The following is an 18,649-nucleotide window of genomic DNA, read 5'->3' as shown; positions in this document are numbered from 1 at the left end:
TGCCTCATCGCAGAGGTACTGGCAGCTCCCCCCCCTTACCTTGTGTCTGGTGAAACCAGACGGAATCGGGCAGTGTGTGCAGGCTCCTAAGTAGGGCTTACTTTTGGAGTGAGGGCTTATATTAGGCCTACCCCTGAAAATTAGCTGGGGCTTACTTTGGAGAGAAGGCTTACTTTTGGGGAAACACGGTACTTCTGTTCCCGCTGTGAGATAATTCATGAAATCTCCAACCTCCCTGAGGGGTGTAAAAACCAGAGATTGGGGAAGTGGCCACAATTCATTCTCTACCCTTGTCAGGACCCACTTCAATCCCACATTTTAAGAAAGCTGAACTCTTGGAATGGTTTCTTCCAACAGGAACTTTTATTAAAAGTAGTTGATAGCAGGCATAATAGACAGGATCTGAGATTTCCCGTGCAGAACGATAGGTTAAGGTATCCCCAAGCAAGACCCTACCCCATAGTCCCCCCGGTCGGTGTGGGATGTTCAATCCCCAGGTGTTAGGTCCATCGTGAGAAAATGGGAGATAACATTGGCCCGTCTCCAGTTCGTGCAGCTATGGTCGGTGGCTCTTCACACCTTTCTCTGAGAGCGTAGAAATAAACCAAGCACTGAGGTTACATTCCTTATTCTCTCCCTTGTTCTAGCTGACAGTTTAGGGAGAGAGAGAGATAATGTAGGAAGCAAATTGTTACATTGTAGTGGATAGAGGAAGCAGAGGGGGCTGTAGGGATTTTATTTATTTATTTATTTATTTATTTATTTATTTATTTATTTAATTTAATCTGTATACCGCCCTTCTCCCGAAGGACTCAGTGCGGTGTTTTAGGTATTTTGTAGGCAAATATACCATTCTTACTGAAACTTTCCGTTCTGTATGCAGTTTCCTCTTTCTGCTCAAACTAGAATCCCCCACCAGATTTTACAGAGATATGTAGTGCGATAAACCTATTGGCTGGGAGACTGGAGTTCCTTGCATACGGTCTTGCATGGGATGGAAGGTTGCAGGGGGGGGGCAGTAGGAATTTCAGAAATGAAGCCGGACAGAAACAGCAGGGCAGCAAATACAAGAATGGAAGAGAGGAAACAGCCAATAACTAAAGATTTCAGCACTGTGGAGAATGGCTCATTCCACAGGTGACTTTTGACGGAATGGATCTCGCTGCCTGAGCGTCCCCAAGGGTAGCCCAGAAACTCTTATAAATACTCCAAATCACTTGTGAGATCTGACAGGCTCCCAGCTGAAGTGAAGCAAACAACATCAATATCCCACATCTAACTTTCTAAGTAACAGCAGGTGGATTGAGAGGAGAATTCAGGCAATGGTTCCACTAAGGGGCCACTTTGACCATGAAGGTACCCATCTCTCATGACTGTCTCATGGCATGTTGAAGGGCCTCCGTCCCGAGACAGCTAACACTATCAGAAACTGGTGGCCTCCTCCCCAAGGTGACAGTGGCAGGAGAGGAGGGTTTTCCAGCCTGTGCAGGGAACTCCCGTATCCCAACCTATGGGCTTATTGCATTGCATGGCTTCTTTTCTACAGAAGCGAAAATCACCAAACTACAGCAGGTGACCTGTCCCAAAGCCCAGAGCAGGAATTATCTGAATTCTCCAAATTCTTCTTTGCTTAGGCTGGCCACCCTGTTGTGATTAGAGTAGGGAACAAATCGGCTCCACCATTGTTCTTCCTGGAATAGATGCACTAGTGGCAGCTCAGTTTTCTGCTGTTAGGAACTGCCTTGCTCTTGTGTTGAGGGAAAGAAAGGTAGAGCAGAATTCAGCAGCATGGGTGGCAACTGGTTCTGGATATAAGGCACATAAGACACTACTACAACGTGAGCTGCCCTTGTTATCAGTATTTCCCAAACACATTTCAAGGTGCTAGTTGTCATCTTTAAAGCCCTTCCTGGCTGAGACCGGGTTACCTGTTGGGCTGCCTTTTCTAGGAGTCTCTAGTTGTCAATTTGATCTAGCAAGTTGGGCATGCTGTAGATCTGCTCAGCCAAAGAATGTCAGCTTGGTGGGGAGTAGGAATGGCCTTTTTTTTGCTGTAGCCCCTGCCTTATGGAATATCCTTCCCTCTAGGAGAGTAGAACTGCCCTCAAACTATTGGCTTTTCTGAGGGCTTTAAAAACCTTCCCGAGCAAGGGGAAGTCAATGCCTCTTTTTCCTGGCTTTATTGTTACCGGACTAAGTATCATGACTGCTGTATGTTTATTTTGGATTGGTTTTTTATTATTTTCAAAATATTTTATTGTTTTAATTGTACGTTATTTTAATTGTAAGCCACTCAGAGTCATTCATTGAGATTAATTAATTTGGCATATTTATCCGCCAATCAAGCCCTTCCCATGGACCTGGGATAGATAGATGTGGTGGATGTTTGACTGAGGAACCTTCTTGAATGAGAAGCAAATGAGAGTTAGTGTTGACTCTTAGCGACCACATAAGAAAGATTTTCTCCAAGATAATCTGTCGTCCACCTTGTTTTTCCAAAGATGTACATTTAAATAGAGTCATGGGGAAAAAAGGGATTGGTGCTAGCTGCCAAGCCGAGATCCTCAGTCAGCCTCACTTCTGCTGTTTCCATCTGGCCAGTAATCTCTTGGGAAAACATTTTAAGAGGAGAAAAAGAGTTGGAAGGGAGCTACACTCACAAGGCTCTTGGCTTTTAAGGAAACAGTTGGAAAAGGCACACTACCAGATGTTTTCTGATATTTAGGACCCATCCAAAGCTGTACTTGGAGACAAAGAAAAATCCCTAGCTTTGACCTCAGCCTTCCTGAATTTCCTGCAAGGCAGAGGAGAGTCAGGGACCCGATTAAGAAGGGCAGCACCAAGAATATTGCTCCTTCCCCATGTTTTAAATGTATCACCGCTCCAGCCAGGCGTCTTTCAGCAGCAGCTCTACTTTTGCAGAAACGGAAGGTCTCTTCTCACCAGGCCCCTCTAGGAAGCACGTGTCCATTGTTTGGACTCCTTGGTGAGGCATGAGAGCTAGGGTTTTGACTTCTCAGACCTGCCCATGCATTGGTTCTTTGCCAGCATAGTTGTCATTTTCAGTCAGCAGTTCCTGCATGTCACTCTCATTTCTCTTCAACTTCAGTGGCAAGAGCCAGGTGGAATAAGAATCAGGTGGCATTTTTCAGCACTGCGGAAAATGGCTGATTCCACAACTCACTTGACGGAGTGGATCTTGCTGTCTGTGCTTTCCCAAGGGCAGACCAGAGAATCTGATAAATACTCTAAATCATGGGTCCCCAATCCACGGACTGCCCTCTACTAGTTCATGAACCTTTTGGAACTTGGTGCAGAAGTGGCAGGCTAGTGCTCGTGCACGCATGTACATCCCCACCTGCAGAAGTAGCGGAACCATCCCCATGTGTCTTTGGCACTCTTAGGTTTTACACTGCCCTCCCCTTTAACGTGACAGTTACAGGAGAGGAGGGCCTTCCATCCCATGCAAGACCATGTGCAGGGAGCTCCAGTCTCCCAGCCAATAGGCTTATCACACTACATATCTCTGTAAAATCTGGTGGGGGATTCCAGTTTGAGCATAAAGAGGAAACTGCATCATTTATCATTTTATTAAATGTATATGCCGCCCTTCTCTCTGAGGACTCAGGGCGGCTCACAACAATAAAAATTAAAAAACAGTAAAAAATTTAAAAAGAGAATTAAACAATAAATACAAAATTACAAAACAATTTAACCCAGTAAAAGCCTAATTAAAAATCGTAGTCAGTCCAGGCCCGATTGTTGGAACAACCAGGTCTTCAGGTCACGGCGGAAGGACCGAAGGTCAGGGGCTGTCCGCAGCTCCGGAGGCAACTCATTCCAGAGGGTCAGCACGCCCACAGAGAAGGCTCTCTCCCTGGGGGTCGCCAGCCGGTATTGCCTGGCCGACGGAACCCTGAGGAGGCCAACTGTGGGAGCGAACCGGGCAATGGGAGGTTGACAATGGCAGCAGGTGGTCTCGCAAGTACCCCGGGCCTAAGCCATGCAGGGCTTTAAATGTTATTACCAGCACCTTGAATCACACTCAGAGGGTAACCGGAAGCCAATGCAGCTCGCGCAGGAGTGGTGTAACATGGGAGTACTGAGATACTCCCATAAGCACCCGTGCAGCCACATTTTGCACCAGTTGAAGCCTCCGGGTGCTCTTCAAGGGCAGCCCCAGGTAAAGAGCATTGCAGTAATCCAGGTGTGTGACGAGGGCATGGGTAACCGTGCATAGGGCATCTTGGTCCAAAAAGGGGTGCAACTGGTGCACCAGGCAAACCTGGTGCACGAAGGCCCCCCTGGTCATGGCCATTACATGATCTTCCAAATTAAACCGTGAATCCAGGAGGAAACCCAAGTTGTGAGCCCTTTCTGAGGGGGGCAATACCTGCCCCCCATCAAAAGAGATGGAACTTGTTGGACAATACGAGATGCCGATATCCACAGCCACTCAGTCTTGGAGGGGTTGAGCCTGAGCCTGTTCCTTCCCATCCAGACCCGTACCGCCTCCAGGCACCGGGACATCACATCAAGGGCATCACTGGGTTGGTTTGGGGTGGAGATGAACAACTGGGTATCATCCGCATATTGGTGATACCTCACCCCAAAGCCACGGATGATCTCACCCAGCGGCTTCATATAGATGTTAAACAGGAGGGGGGAGAGAACCGACCCCTGAGGCACCCCACAAGTGAGGGGCCTCGGGGTAGATCTGTGTCCCTCTGCCAATACAAACTGCGAGCGGCCCGAAAGGTAAGAGGAGAACCACTGTAAAACAGTGCCTCCCACTCCCAACCCCTCGAGCCGTCACAGGATACCATGGTCGATGGTATCAAAAGCTAGAGAGGTCAAGTAGGACCAGGACAGAGGAACAGCCCCTGTCCTGGGTCCGCCAGAGATCATCCACCAGTGCGACCAATGCCGTTTCCGTGCTGGAGCTGGGTCTGAAACCAGACTGGTACGGGTCCAGATAGTCCGCTTCATCCAGGAATTGCGGGAGCTGACTCACCATAACACTATCAACAACCTTTGCTACAAAGCCAAGGTTGGAGACAGGACGGTAGTTATTCAACGAGGCCGGGTCCAGAGCAGGCTTCTTGAGGAGGTGCCTCACCACTGCCTCTTTTAAGGCGGAGGGGAAGACACCATCAAAGAAGCATTAACAACTTCCTGGAGCCAGCACCCTGTCACCTCCCAGGTGGCCAAAACCAGCCAGGAGGGACATGGGTCCAGTAAACAAGTTGTAGTGCTCAGTCTACGCATGATCCTGTCCACATCATCCAGAGTCACAGGGTCAAATGGTATGATCAAGACCTGCCCTCTCCACTCCACCGGATTCCACGCAGTCGAAGTCCAAGCTAGTCCGGATCTGAGCGATTTTATCCTGCAGATACTGTACAAATTCCTCAGCCCTACCCTGCAAGGGGTCATCCCTCGGTCCCTGATTAAACAGGGAGCGGGTCACTCTAAACAGGGCGGCTGGGCGGTTATCTGCAGACGCAATGACAGTGGAAAAGTAAACACACTTTGCCGCTTCTATCACCACTAGGTAAGACAAGATAAGTTCTTAGCTGTGTTCAATCAGATTCGGATCCGCTGGACCTCCAACAGCTCTCTAGGCGTCTTTTCTGGCGCTTCATCTCCCGGAGCTCCTCAGTAAACCAGGGGGCCACCCAGGGTCTGCGCCGGGTCAGAGGCTGCAAAGGCACAACTCGATCCAAGGCCCCAGCAGCCACCTTCTCCCAGTTTTCTACTAGGGCCTCGGCAGAGTCATGGGCAAGGGAAGCAGGAAATGTCCCAAGCTCCATCTGGAACCTTTCAGGGTCCATCAGGCGCCTGGGGCGGAACCACCTGGTCGGTTCCGCCTCCCAGCGGCGGGGGGTGGCGTACTGAAAGTCTAGCCAGAGAAGAAAATGATCGGACCATGACGGGTTGGATGATTAAATCCCCCCTACCCAGATCATTAATCCACTGCCCAGAGATAAAAACCAGGTCGAGTGTGTGCCCTCCATTATGGGTCGGGTCCTGAATTATTTAAGTCAGGTCCATGGCCGTCATGGAAGCCATGAACTCCCGGGCCAACTCAGATGCCTCACGGATGGCAGATTGAAATCCCCCAGAACTATAAGCCTGGGGAACTCAATCACCAACTCTGGCAAGACGTCGAGAAGCTTGGGCAGGACCAATGACACGCAGCTGGGAGACAGGTACGTAATCAACAGGACCCCACTTCAAAAGGAGAGACTCACACCCGCCTATCTGAGGGACAGTGGCCACTCACGGACAAAGACTCTCCCTAATAATAACCGCCACGCCCCCGCCCCTACCCTGGGCCTGCGGCTGGTGAAGCATACAGAATGGAAAGAGTTTCAGTAAGATGACTAATCTTAAAACTCCACTAAGCGATCCGCTCTGTGGACATTATAAATGCGCAGAATCTGGAAAGAGTTTTATTCGTAAAGAAGAAAAATTCTCATGAAAGAATTTACACAGAGGATAAACTGTATATATGCCTGGAATGTGGAAATAGGTTCAGTAACAAGTAATCTTATTAGCCACTGAAGTATCCACACAGGAGAAACTGTACAAAAGCCTGAAGTGTGGAAAGAGCTTTTTTTTCAAAAAGCGCTATTACTGATCACCACAGTATCCACACGAAAACATACAAACACACAGTGTGTGGAAAGAGCTTTACTCGTAAAGCTCATCTTAATTGTCATGAAAGAATCCACACTGGGGAGAGATACATTAATGGGCAGAGTATGGAAGGATCTTTACTTAAAAAACACAGTTCTCATAAAGAACATATAAATTCACAGAGGGTAGAAAGAGTCTTTTGACAAGAGAGGCATTAGTGTCCACCAAAGAATCCACAGGGAAACCAACCCAGAAATGTATTGAGTGTGGAAAAAAAACCTTTATTGATTAGAGCACCTCTACTTGTCATAGAGGGAGCAACACAGCGGAAAAATATAAATGAATGAAATAAAGAACACGCTTCACTGAGAATAATGGGCTTCTCATAAAACGATAGAGGGGAAAAATGAATCAATGCATTGACCTTTATTCACAACAGTCATTCATTATCCAAGGATCTAGACATGACAGAAAGTTTATTAATGCATAGAAAGTGGAAAAAATATCTGGTTTGAACTAGAATATTATCTACAATCCAAGTGGTCACACAGGCGAAAAGCTATAAGCAATTGAATATCAAATTTGCTGAGGGCAGATCAGTGACCTTAGTTATAGGATGATTTATTTATTCTTTAGGCAAATGTTTGTTTCCACTCAGAGATCATTCATTGGGAAAAAAGAAACTCAAGACTATTTCAACCTCCCAGCCTCCTCAGGGATTAAGAAGCTCCAGCTTTTGAGGAAGTGGCTAGAATTCCTTCTCTTTCTTTCTTCTCTTTCTTTCTTCTGATGCAGGAATTAATTGACTCAGATGATATTATTCAAACTATTCATTCTCACTGACAAAATAGCAAACCTTATTAGAAACTCTTATGTGCCTTTGTTTTTCTTTACAAACAAACGAGAAAAGACTTCTGGAGAACATGGATAGGGATGGGATAATGGGAGAATGAGAATGACTTTGGAAGACGTTGGATAAGCTTTGGGGTGGACAACCATAATGTAAAAGTTAACTTAGTCCCCACAAGGAGATTGTGAGGGTGATGGGCCATTGGAAGAATTGTAGAAGAAACTTCCTAATTTTTCAAAGTAAAAGGAGAGGAGGGGAGGAATACTTGCAGTTTCAGGATTTTGTATTGTGGCCTCACAGTAGAGATGGCGCTAGTATTCATTCTAGTGCTTGTCTGGATTTAGCTCAAAAGGCTGTCAAATGCTTCCTCCAGTCAGGATTCCCAGACTAGGAATGCAAATTCCAATCCTTTACCTAAGCCAATTTCAGTAGCCAATAATCGCCCAATCTTCCCAAAGATGCACAGGCAGAAAAACACAGTCAAACATGCATTCATATCTCAAATGGAGCATCTGATTTCTGTGATATTCTGGAAATTTGGTAGCATCAACTTTGTACTTAATAAGCAGAAATAAATGCTCTTTTTCATGAACAGAACCTGTTAACCAAACAGGGAATTAGGAAGTTATTTTTATTTTCCTAGACAAATATTTTTGGCAAGAAGAAAGCATGGATATTTAGACTGTAAATCAGTGCAAAGAATAGACAAAAGATTACAAGAGAAAAATTCTAAAGATGTATATGTTTAGGTGGACCAAAGAGAGCTTAGCTTATATATTTGAAAACGTGTTTAATGTTAGAAACTAAACAGATGGAAAGTCCTTTTTCCCCTCAAGATTTTTCGATGTACTGAGTACAAACACGCCAGAAAGCCATATTTTACAATAGAATATCAAATCACAGTTTTGATATCTTTTAGGTATCTCTAGTATTTTTCCGCATGTTGCCAAATGCCTTACAATCACGTGATCAATATTTACAATTTCTCTGCAGGCTTCCCTGAAAGTCAATGAGGAAGTCAATTACAATACATAAAGAATTCTCACAAGCCACTCTCCAATAAGTTGATGGAAACTATTATTACTATTATTATGAATTAAATTTATTTGCCACCTGTCTGACTACCAGGAGACTCTGGGTAGCTTACAGTTGAAAGCAATAAAAAAATACAAATACATATAGCAACAAAATTACAATACCTCTGAAATAACAAAAGCAAACATTCATGACAGGAGGATAATCAGATTAAAAATATATAATTTAGCAGGGGGGCTTCCCTCTTCCCAGCAATTCTTCACCCAAAGCCCATAGGAACAGCCAGAAGTGAGTTGGGATTGGAAGTAAGGGGTTCTTGTTTTCTATTTACAAACTACATGTAATGCTTGACCAGAAAGACAAGCCTCCTACAACAAACATTTAAATTTGGGGGACGGGGTGGTGGTGGTGGTAATTAACCTATTTTACTACCTTTTATTCTGAGTTCACTTCTTCTCATTTAGCAGAGGACTTAAAGTGAATAGAATGATTTGATTTTCAAAGAGCTTTGGATGTTTAATAATGGTAGATATTTTTATACTATAAATTCAATACATGACGGATAAAGTAGAATTCCTGTAGAAAATATACTTTAATTGGTACTGTGAGAAGTCTAATTATCATATGGTATTGGAGGGGTTTTTTTTGTTCCTGATCTTAGTTACACAGATTCTTGATAAATTGATTACAAGCCATGAAATCAGTATTGACTAACATAGGTAAGATTTTTTCCAAGATAATCTGCTCTCTCACGATTTACAGAGACATGAAAAAGAGGGGATTGGTGCCAGCTTGGTTAAACTGAAACCCTCGGTCTTCTAGGCTCACTTCTGCTTTAGCAACCCAGCAAACGAACCAGCGGGAGAAACGCTTTACGCCTAGAGAGCAAGTCTCGCCTCCAGGAAGGGAGCATAGAGGAGAGGAAGCTCTCCGCTCCAGCCATCCTGACAACCTCCAGGGCGAGGCTTCCCCTCGTTCGCAGCCGCGGATCCAACCTGCCTTCCCCTCTCGTCGCCCTCCCCGATTTCCATCCCGCGTCAGTCTCTGCATCTGACGGAGGCGGCTGCACTCACGAAGCTCTCGTTTTGCAAGGAAAGGGGTCAGTGGGAAAAGGGGCTACCAGGCACCTTCCGACGTTCAACCCCGGATCCGTTCGTCCTGCGCTGGACCCAGAGGCCAAGGAGAGCCCCACCTTTCAGCGAACCCCGCTTCCCTCCGAAAAAGAGCAGCGGAGTAGATATTACGGGTGGGCGGAAAAGGAAGATCCCCTTTCATTCTCTTCCTACCAGATCCTGTCTAGGAAGCACATATCTATCGTTCTGGCTCCTTGACCCCCGTGAGCCCAGAATCGCGCAGGAAATTGGCGGGAAGGATTTACAGTTCTCAGGCGAAGAAGATCCGAGTGAGCCGAGACCCGTTTCTGCCCTCCTGCACACCGGAGAAGGGGTTTCGGAGGTGCTGGGGGACATTTGGGACTGCCTCGGGCTTCTTTTGGCTGCCCTCGAGCAGGAGACCCGATGGAGGCCGCCCTCAGCCCAGAGATCCATCGCAGGCGCTTCCGCGGTCTCGACGGCTGCCGCCAGGAGGCCGAGACGCCCCGGGAGCTTTGCAGCCGCCTGCACCGCCTGTGCCGCCAGTGGCTGCGGCCGGAGAGGAGCAGCAAAGGGGAGATGCTGGACCTGGTGGTGCTGGAGCAGCTGCTGGCCCTGCTGCCCGCGGAGATGGCGAGCTGGGTGAGGGAGTGCGGAGCCGAGAGCTGTTCGCAGGCGGTGGCCCTGGCCGAAGGCTTCCTCCTCAGCCAAGCCCAGCGGGAAGAGCCGGGAAAGGGGCAGGTGAGGAGGCGGGGGGGGGCTTCATCCTGGGAGCTCCATGGGGATGGGGGGAAAGAAAAGATTAGCGATCTAGCTATATCTGCAATAGGACTAAAATATGACTGCAGCCTTTTCTGGAATTACTCACATTTGAATAATTTTTTATTCCTGAGGTAAATGTTTCTGTTTCCTAATTTAACATTTCTCTTCCATACAGCTCTGTGTCCTTTGTGATATTATCCACATATTTCATAATAACCAGTATTTACTTTGTGATCTGCTCAGGGCTTTTTTTCTCATAGAACACTCAGAACGGAGTTCTGGCACCTTTTTTGGATGGAACCTTGTAGGGTAGGCAAGGCGGGTTGTATGACGTGTGAGTTCTGGCACCTTTTTCTTTTACAAAAAAAGCACTGGATCTGCTATTACCTGAATCTAGATAAGGGGAAGCAGCTGGATTACGTGAATGGCCTCTGATAGAAAACCCACATTTAATATGTCGTATAATACCACAATAGTAAGAGAAACAAACTAATAAACACACCCTTACATTTCATGTACATAAAAACACAGCCCTGTTCATCATTTACTCAGATGTATAAGTCACATGCAGAGTCCCTGAAGTGTCTCTGAATTGGGTTGGGGAAGAACAGGTAGGGAAGGAAAAGGTAAGGAATGCAAATAACATGGATATGGTCCTCTGAAAGTGGATCATGAAGTAGCTTGTTCTTCTGATGTAGGAGCCGTTCACAGAGGAGATTTCAGCAGAGCTCCAGCGCAGAGGAGATCAATTCAGCTCTATTCAGGAGCTGTTTTTCAGGAAGACCCAACTCTGGCCACGTTGCCAGGTAAGTGCAGGTTTCTTCTCAGAACAGTAGCATTCCATCTTGATCAAATCATGAGCTGCGTTTAATACCAAAAGCTGAGTATGTGCATTTGAACATGGTGTCCACCCACATTTGGCTTTCAGGAGATGCAAACAGGAGACAATTAACAGGCAGGGAACTTTGTGTTAGAAATGTAATTTAATTGTAGAAAGAGTTTAATATTTCTTAATGGTATTAAGAGTACTTAAAACAGAGATGAAATCTATGAATTGAAACAACAGATTAAACACACCTGAGAAGTGTTTATTTTATTAAATATTTATCCCACCCGTCTTCCTTGTCATGTGTCTGTAAGTATACCAAGAAAAGTATAGCACATTAAGGATGAGCCAGTAAGTCAACACTAAGTGGCTGTGTCAATAAAACTGTTGTTCAAGAGATTTCAGGGACGTTACTCAAAATTTAAAATAGTTAGGAAAGAAGTTCCTAGTGGCTCTGTCCTGTTTTCTCAGGAATTTAGTCAGTGAGGCAGATAAGTCTAAGGGATTTTCTGCCATAAACCTACTTACTGAGTTACTCCAGGCCAGTGAGAAGCTCCACAGTGTTGGCTGTGTTGCATCCTACAATCTGGAAGCTGTGGTTTGTGCAGCTGCAGTTTGCTAGCCCCACGGACTATGGACAGGATGACATGAATCTGTCCTGAAAGAAAATGTCCATTTGGTCTCTTGCACATGTGTGTTTTCTGTTGTGTGCAGTAAGAGAGAGAGCTTTCAACTGTTTCCTGGGATTGTCTGCTTTTTTCTCTTTTTAGAGCTCTGATTCCTTTATGGAGGTGACTATGGACTTCACAGATGAGGAGTGGAGGCTGCTAGATTCTGGCCAGAAGGCCTTGTGCAGAGAAGTGATGCAGGAGGTTTCTAGGAATATGGCTGCTCTGGGTAAGGCCAGGATGTTCATCTCTCTAAAATGCCATGGCAGAAATATTCACCATAGAATTGAGAAATCTCCTATATACTCCGTGGAAGTGACTGAATAGATTGACTGATCAACACCAAAGCCTTACCCTGTTTCGTAGCTGAAAAAATTGTTTCTATACAATCAAGAGACTCCTAGATAACAATTTACAGATATCACATCCTGGCTGGAAAAGTAGATTCTACCCGTTTGTCATGTTTTGAGGGTGGGGGGGGGAGAGATACCTCTCTCAGTCTTCTAAATTCTAATCAGAATATTGTTTTTTTTCTCCCCATCCAGATGATGCTCCTGTGAATGAGAATGCCAAGCAGGCGAGGTTAAATCTACTTCAAATAGAGAAGAATGAATTCAAAGTATTATTATTTGGGCATCAGAGAGACACCAAAAGGCTAAAGAGAAAACAGTCAGAAGATGGGGGGGATAGGTCATCCATTTCTCTTGGTGTTTGTGGCTTTCTATCCCAGCAAGATCAGAAAGAAATGAGAAAAAGAAAATATTCAAAAAAAGAAAACATGAATTTGAATTACATAACTATGGCAGAAACCAGACCAAAGAAAAAATGTATGCCTGTAGATACTATGGAGAATAACTCCTTTGTTCCTGTTTCACCAGAGAAACTATATTGGAAATGCAAACCACATAGCTCTGTAAAATCTTTCGTGGATTCCAGTCTGAGCAGAAAGAGGAACCTCTGTATGCAGTGTGGAAAAAGTTTCACTAGAAAGAGTAATCTTAATGTCCATGAAAAGATCCACACCGGGGAGAGACCATATAAATGCATGGAATGTGGAAAGACCTTTACCTGGAAAGAAAGTCTTAAACTTCATGGAAGGATCCACACTGGAGACAGGCCATATAAATGCACCCAGTGTAGAAAGAGTTTCATTAACAACAGTAATCTTATTTGCCACCAAAGGATCCACACTGGGGAGCGACCCTATAAATGCATGGAATGTGGAAAGACCTATACCCAGAAAGAAAAACTTAATGATCACGAAAGGATCCACACTGGGGAAAGACCATATAAATGCATGGAATGTGCAAAAACATTTACCCGTAAAAAAACACTCAATCGTCACGAAAGGATCCACACTGGGGAGAGACCATATAAATGCATGGAATGTGGAATTACTTTTATATGGAAAGATCATCTTAATCTCCACCAAAAAAACCACACAGGGGAGAGACCATATAAATGCATGGAATGTGGAAAGAACTTTATCCAGAAAGGACATCTTAATCTTCATCAAAGGATCCATACTGGGGAGAGACCGTATAAATGCACGAAATGTGGAATGACCTTTACCAAGAACGGAAATCTTAGTCGTCACGAAAGGATGCACTCTGGGGAGAGACCATATAAATGCACGGAATGTGGAAAGACCTTTACCCGAAAAGGACATCTTAATCTTCATAAAGGGATGCACACCGGAGAGAGACCATATAAATGCACAGAATGTGGAAAGACCTTTACCCGAAAAGGAAATCTTATCCTTCATCAAAGGATCCATACTGTATAAATGCATGGAATGTGGAAAGAGCTTCATTACCAACAATATACTTAATCGCCACCAAAAGATTCACACTGGGGAGCAATCATAGGAATGCATGGAATGTGGAAAGACCTTTACCCGAAAAGAATATCTTCATAAAAGGATGCACATTGGAGAGAGAACATATAAATACATGGAATGTGGAAAGTGCTTTACTGAAAAGGAAAAACTTAATCATCGTGAACCATGGGAATCTGTCATGTTTTTTTTTCTCAAGTGCAACGTTTTGTTTCTAAAGTGCTGAGCACCAAGTGCCAATATAGCTTTAATCATTGCAGCACCTTTGGTTATCACGGTGGCATCCAGACAGGATAAAATTGGAAATACTTAAGAAGTGGAACGACCACTGAGTGTGCTTAATTCTCATAAAATGATCCACAGAGGAAAAATAAATGAAATCCATGGATTGAGCTTTATTCTCAGCAATCAACTTAATTGTCATCCTAGGATCCAGACATGGCAGAGAGCTTACTAATTCATGGAATGTGCAACAGTCTCGTTTGTATGGAATCTTATTTACCATCCATGTAGCTACACAGAAAAAAAAACGACAAGCACTGGAATTTAGAAATTGCTGCTATTGGATCAGTGACCTTACTGATGCCTTTCTTCTTGAGCCCAATACCGTGTTCCCTGAAAGTAAGAACCCGGTCTTACTTTCTTTTGGGCTCTGAAATAAGCACTAGGACTTAATTTCGGATAGGGCTTAGCTTTTGCCATACCATTAGGCTGTGAGCGTGGGGCAGCAGAGTCTGTGCATGGGGTGGAAATGCAAGATGGCAGTGAGAGCGTGGTGACAGAACAAGAATCCAGGTGGGCAGGGCGTGTTCCTTTCCCGTGGTAGGCCAGCCTCTGCAGCTCCTGGGCGGCTGTGCTGGATGGCAACAGGAGGGGCGCTGAGGTGGTGGTGCCAGGTCAACACTCTTCCTGCTGGAGTGGGGGGGCTTTGCCCTGGGGATCCAAGAAGGCTGCCTTCCTAGCCTAGCTGGGCCTGAGAGGTGAGCGCGGAGGCGGCAGCCCAGGGCCAAACGAGCAAGTGGAGTTCTGGAACCTCGGGAAGGGAAGGTGCTGAAGTGAGAAGGCGTCCTACTATTAGCGCCTATGCCAGCTCCTTCAGCACCCTGCAGCTGAATTGCCAGCTGACTGGGTTGTCTCTCTGCTGTGCCCTGGATCATCACGCTATGTTTCTCATTTTTACAAAGAATCAATGAGAAACAACTTCTATGGAACATGGATAGTGTCAGGACCCACCCCAATCCACATCTTAGGAAATAAGAACTCTTGGAGCCAGGTTTGTTCAAAAGGAAAATTTTACTAGGATGAAATCGGTTGTGGCAATACAAGACGGGATCTGACATTGAGTTACATTTCAATACTATATAAAGCATTCCTGTTTCAGCCCCTTCCCCTCAATCCATTTGGTCAGGCTCACATCATTTACTTAGGTGTCAGGTCCTTTTGTGGGAAAGGGAAATCTTGAGTTTATTGTTATTGCTTCTTCCTTTCAGTTCCAAATGGAGATGCAACCCAGATCTCTCTCTTTCCCCCTGTTCCCCCCAGATCAAAAGCTTCCCTGGTCTTTGAAAACAGCCTACTGCAATCTGAATAACCATCCTCTTCCCCCCCCCCTCGGAGAGATGGCAGAATCCTGAGAATAAGCACAAGATTCTAACCATACATTTATGAAATGTGATATAAATGGATTCTGACAGATAGGGATGGAGTAATGGTATGTGGAAATGACTTGGGAGATGGGGAAGATTTGCAGACTCAACAACCATCATGTAAAATATATGTTAGTCCCCAGAAGAAGACTGGGAGAGTGGGGTGCATTGTAAGAATGACAGAAGAAGGGTCTGCTCAGGGTTCCGCCGGTGAGAGATTGCCGGTGGGTGACACCCAGGGATAGGGCCTTCTCAGTGGGAGCGCCTGCCCTCTGGAACCAGCTGCCGGTGGAGCTGAGAACTGCCCCCGACCTCCGATCATTCCGCCTGGGCCTGAAGACCTGGCTCTTTGAGCTCTCGGGCCCAGGCTGAGGAGAAATTTTTAATTGGGGTTTTAATTGTGTACAGCGTCAATTTAATATTTTTTAATTCGGTTTTAACTTTTGTATGTTGGATTTTTTAATTCCCTGTAAACCGCCCTGAGTCCTCAGGGAAAGGGCGGTATATAAATGTAACTAAATAAATAAATAAATAAATTCTTAGTTTTCTAGAGAGTAAAAGGATCGGAGGGGACAAATGCTTTCAGAGCAGCTGGATTTTGTATTATGGCCTCACAGTAGAGATAGAGCTAGTATTCATTTGTGTGCATTTTGTTTGGACTAGCTTAAAGTGCTGACAAATGTGTCCTCCAATCTATTCCCAGACCTGGAATGCTGACCTCAGCCCTGTATGCAAGGTGACTTCTGTACCCAACAATAGCCCTTCCCAAAGATACACTCAGAATGATCTACAGAGATATAAAACTTGTCCACAAGCACAGACACCTCCAGCCTGCTTGGTTCCTGTGCAGGAACTCCCGTATCCCAACCTATGGGCTTATCGCATTGCATGGCTTCTTTTCTGCAGAAGTGAAAATCACGAAACTGCAGCAGGTGAACTGTCCCACAGCCCAGAGCAAAAATTATCTGAATTCTCCAAATTCTGTTTTGGTCAGGCTAGCCACCATTTTGTGATTAGGTTAGGAGACAAATGGGATCCACCATTGCTCTTCCTGCAATATATGCACAACTGGCAGTTTAGTTTTCTGCTGAAGGAGAGAAAACTAGTGCAGAATTCAGTAGCATGGGTAGCAACTGGTTCTGGATATAAGACACCGCTACTCCATGAGCTGCCTTTGTTATCAATATTTCCCAAACACATTTCAAGGTGCTAGTTGTCATCTTTAAAGCCCTTCGTGGCTGAGACCAGGTTACCTGCTGGGCTGCCTTTTCCAGGAGTCTCTAGTTGTCCAATTTGATCTAGCAAGTTGGGCATGCTGTAGATCTGGTCAGCTTCTAGAAGAGTAGAACAGCCCCCAAACTGTTGGCTTTTCTGAGGGTTTTAAAACCTGCAAGGAGCAGTCAATGCCTCTTTTTCCTGGCTTTATTGTTAATGGACTAAGTATTGTGTCTGCTGTATGTTTATTTTGGATTGGTTTTTTATCATTTTCAAAATGCTCTTATTGTTTTAATTGTACATTATTTAAATTGTAAGCCCTTCAGAGTCATTCATTGAGATTAATTAGGCATTTTTATCTGCCAATCAAGCCCTTCCGAAGGACCCAGGATAGGTAGAAGTGGTGGATATTTGATGGAGGAAGCTTCTTGGATGAGAAGCAAAATGTCTTCCTTAAGGAAAAATACATGGTCCAGTTGCCCTTTTGAAAAATCACCTTTGAGAAAACCATGAATGGGTAACTGAGAATCTCCATAGATATTTGATGGTGTTTTATCATGGGTTGTAATCTGAGTAAAACTATCTTTTCCAATTGACTAATGGTGATTTGTCGTTTTTCAGATGGGGACAGGAAAAATGTGGGGTCTGGAAGGGGAGCAAAGGAGACCTAGGAGAGCTACAAAGAACAGGGAATGCTTGGCCAGAATGGCTCAGGCAGCAAAGGGGACATGGTGAAACTCCTCACTGCAAAATAGCTGCAGGCACCAGGATTCATACCTGCAAAGTCCTTCTGGGCCTATCAAGATGAGTTGGACAGAGGATCCTCTTCTTCTGCTGCACCTCGCCCTGGATGCTACATGCCTTCCTCCTGGCACCGATGGCCAGTGAGCGTCTGTATTTAAATCAGCCTGCCCTTGCTGGCCCTGTTAGGTCCATGCTGGCACAAGGAAGAGCGGGTGGAAAAGCTGCACGTTGGAACTTAGGAGCTGTACGTTGGGGGCCCCTTACTGGGAATCTCCTGGCAGTCTTTTATCAGAGGACCTAAACTGAAAACAATGATTTTCAAAGTCCTTTGGATGTTAAATGGTAGATCTTTTTAAATTGTAAATTCAAAAGTCAAAGAAGAAAAGCATAATTCTTGCACAAAACATATACAAATTGCTACTCTGAGAAGTCTACTTAGTTACCATATGGCACTGGAGGGTCTTTTTGTTGTTTAGGTTCTTCCTGAAATTTAGTCACACGGTCTTGATAAACCAGTATTTAAATTGATTATGGGCTATCAAATCAGTGTTGACACTTAGTGACCACGTAAGCAAGATTTTCTCCAATATAATCTGTCGTCCACCTTGTTTTTCATGGCGTCTAAAGATGAACATTTAGAGACATGAAAAAACAAGGATTGGTGCTAGCTGCCTTAAGCTGAGATCTTCAGTCATCTAGCCTCACTTCTGCTCTTTCCATCTGGCTAGTAAACTCTTGGGAAGATATTTTAAGAGGAGAAAAAGAGTCAGAAAGGAGCTACACTCACAAAGCTCTTGGCTTTTAAGGAAACAGTTGGGGGCTGGCTGAAAAACGGCCACCCCAAACTCCAAACTGACTTTTTTCAGCCAACTCTTAGCAAAAGTGCTCCTCTGCAATGGTGTGGAAGCTATTTATGGTATGGGAAAGTGAAAGTTAATTCAGACTTTAAAAATCATTATCTTAGATCAGGGGTGTCAAACTGCGTCGCAACAAAACCACGCCCACCCCATTGTCGGCAATGGGGAAAAAGCTCCAATACGTCACGTGACGTCGTGAGTTTGACATGTCTGTCTTGGATATTCCATTTTGAGAGTATGGAACAGATATAAATGAAGGCTGTGTCTAAAATACCTTTGTGGATTTTGACCCAAGAAGCATGCTATGAAATGAAAATGGAAAGTAAATAAAGTTAATTAATGGTGACATTCAGATTTTCTGAGGAAGATTTTGAAGCCTGAAGAAAATATTTCTTTTTCCAAAGTTTTTCTTATATACAATGATTAGATTTCAAATACAGAAAGGAATCTTTGGAATATTATAAGTATGAATTACA

The 18,649-nt window shown here is 44.7% G+C and overlaps 1 protein-coding gene across 4 annotated transcripts; it reads left to right on the top strand.

Moving 5' to 3' along the window:
* The first annotated feature begins 9,877 nt into the window (after positions 1 to 9,877).
* On the top strand, positions 9,878 to 17,351 carry LOC308662379 (zinc finger protein 287-like). Of its 4 annotated transcripts, none has more exons than XM_081318122.1 (6): positions 9,878 to 10,359; positions 11,079 to 11,186; positions 11,977 to 12,103; positions 12,420 to 14,332; positions 15,254 to 15,422; positions 17,194 to 17,351. In XM_081318122.1, the coding sequence occupies exons 1-4, from the start codon at positions 10,045 to 10,047 to the stop codon at positions 13,658 to 13,660; spliced, it is 1,791 nt and encodes a 596-aa protein (XP_081174248.1). In that variant the 5' UTR covers positions 9,878 to 10,044; the 3' UTR covers positions 13,661 to 14,332; positions 15,254 to 15,422; positions 17,194 to 17,351. The 4 variants fall into 4 exon arrangements, with proteins under 4 accessions (XP_081174248.1, XP_081174246.1, XP_081174247.1 ...); XM_081318120.1 differs by having other exon boundaries at positions 15,254 to 16,289; XM_081318121.1 differs by lacking the exon at positions 17,194 to 17,351 and adding an exon at positions 16,061 to 17,168.
* Positions 17,352 to 18,649: the final 1,298 nt, after the last annotated feature.

The sequence above is a fragment of the Vipera berus genome (assembly GCF_964194415.1).
Source record: "Vipera berus genome assembly, chromosome: 2".
Classification (NCBI taxonomy): Eukaryota; Metazoa; Chordata; class Lepidosauria; order Squamata; family Viperidae; genus Vipera; species Vipera berus.
Note: the sequence above shows the minus strand (reverse complement) of the source record. Positions and strands in the feature narration are given on the sequence as shown.

Coding starts and splice junctions, on each gene's coding strand:
- LOC308662379 (XM_081318122.1), top strand. CDS start 10,045: ATGGAGGCCGCCCTCAGCCCAGAGATCCATCGCAGGCGCTTCCGCGGT. Junction 10,360..11,078: donor AAGAGCCGGGAAAGGGGCAG/GTGAGGAGGCGG, acceptor CTTCTGATGTAG/GAGCCGTTCACAGAGGAGAT. Junction 12,104..12,419: donor TAGGAATATGGCTGCTCTGG/GTAAGGCCAGGA, acceptor CTCCCCATCCAG/ATGATGCTCCTGTGAATGAG.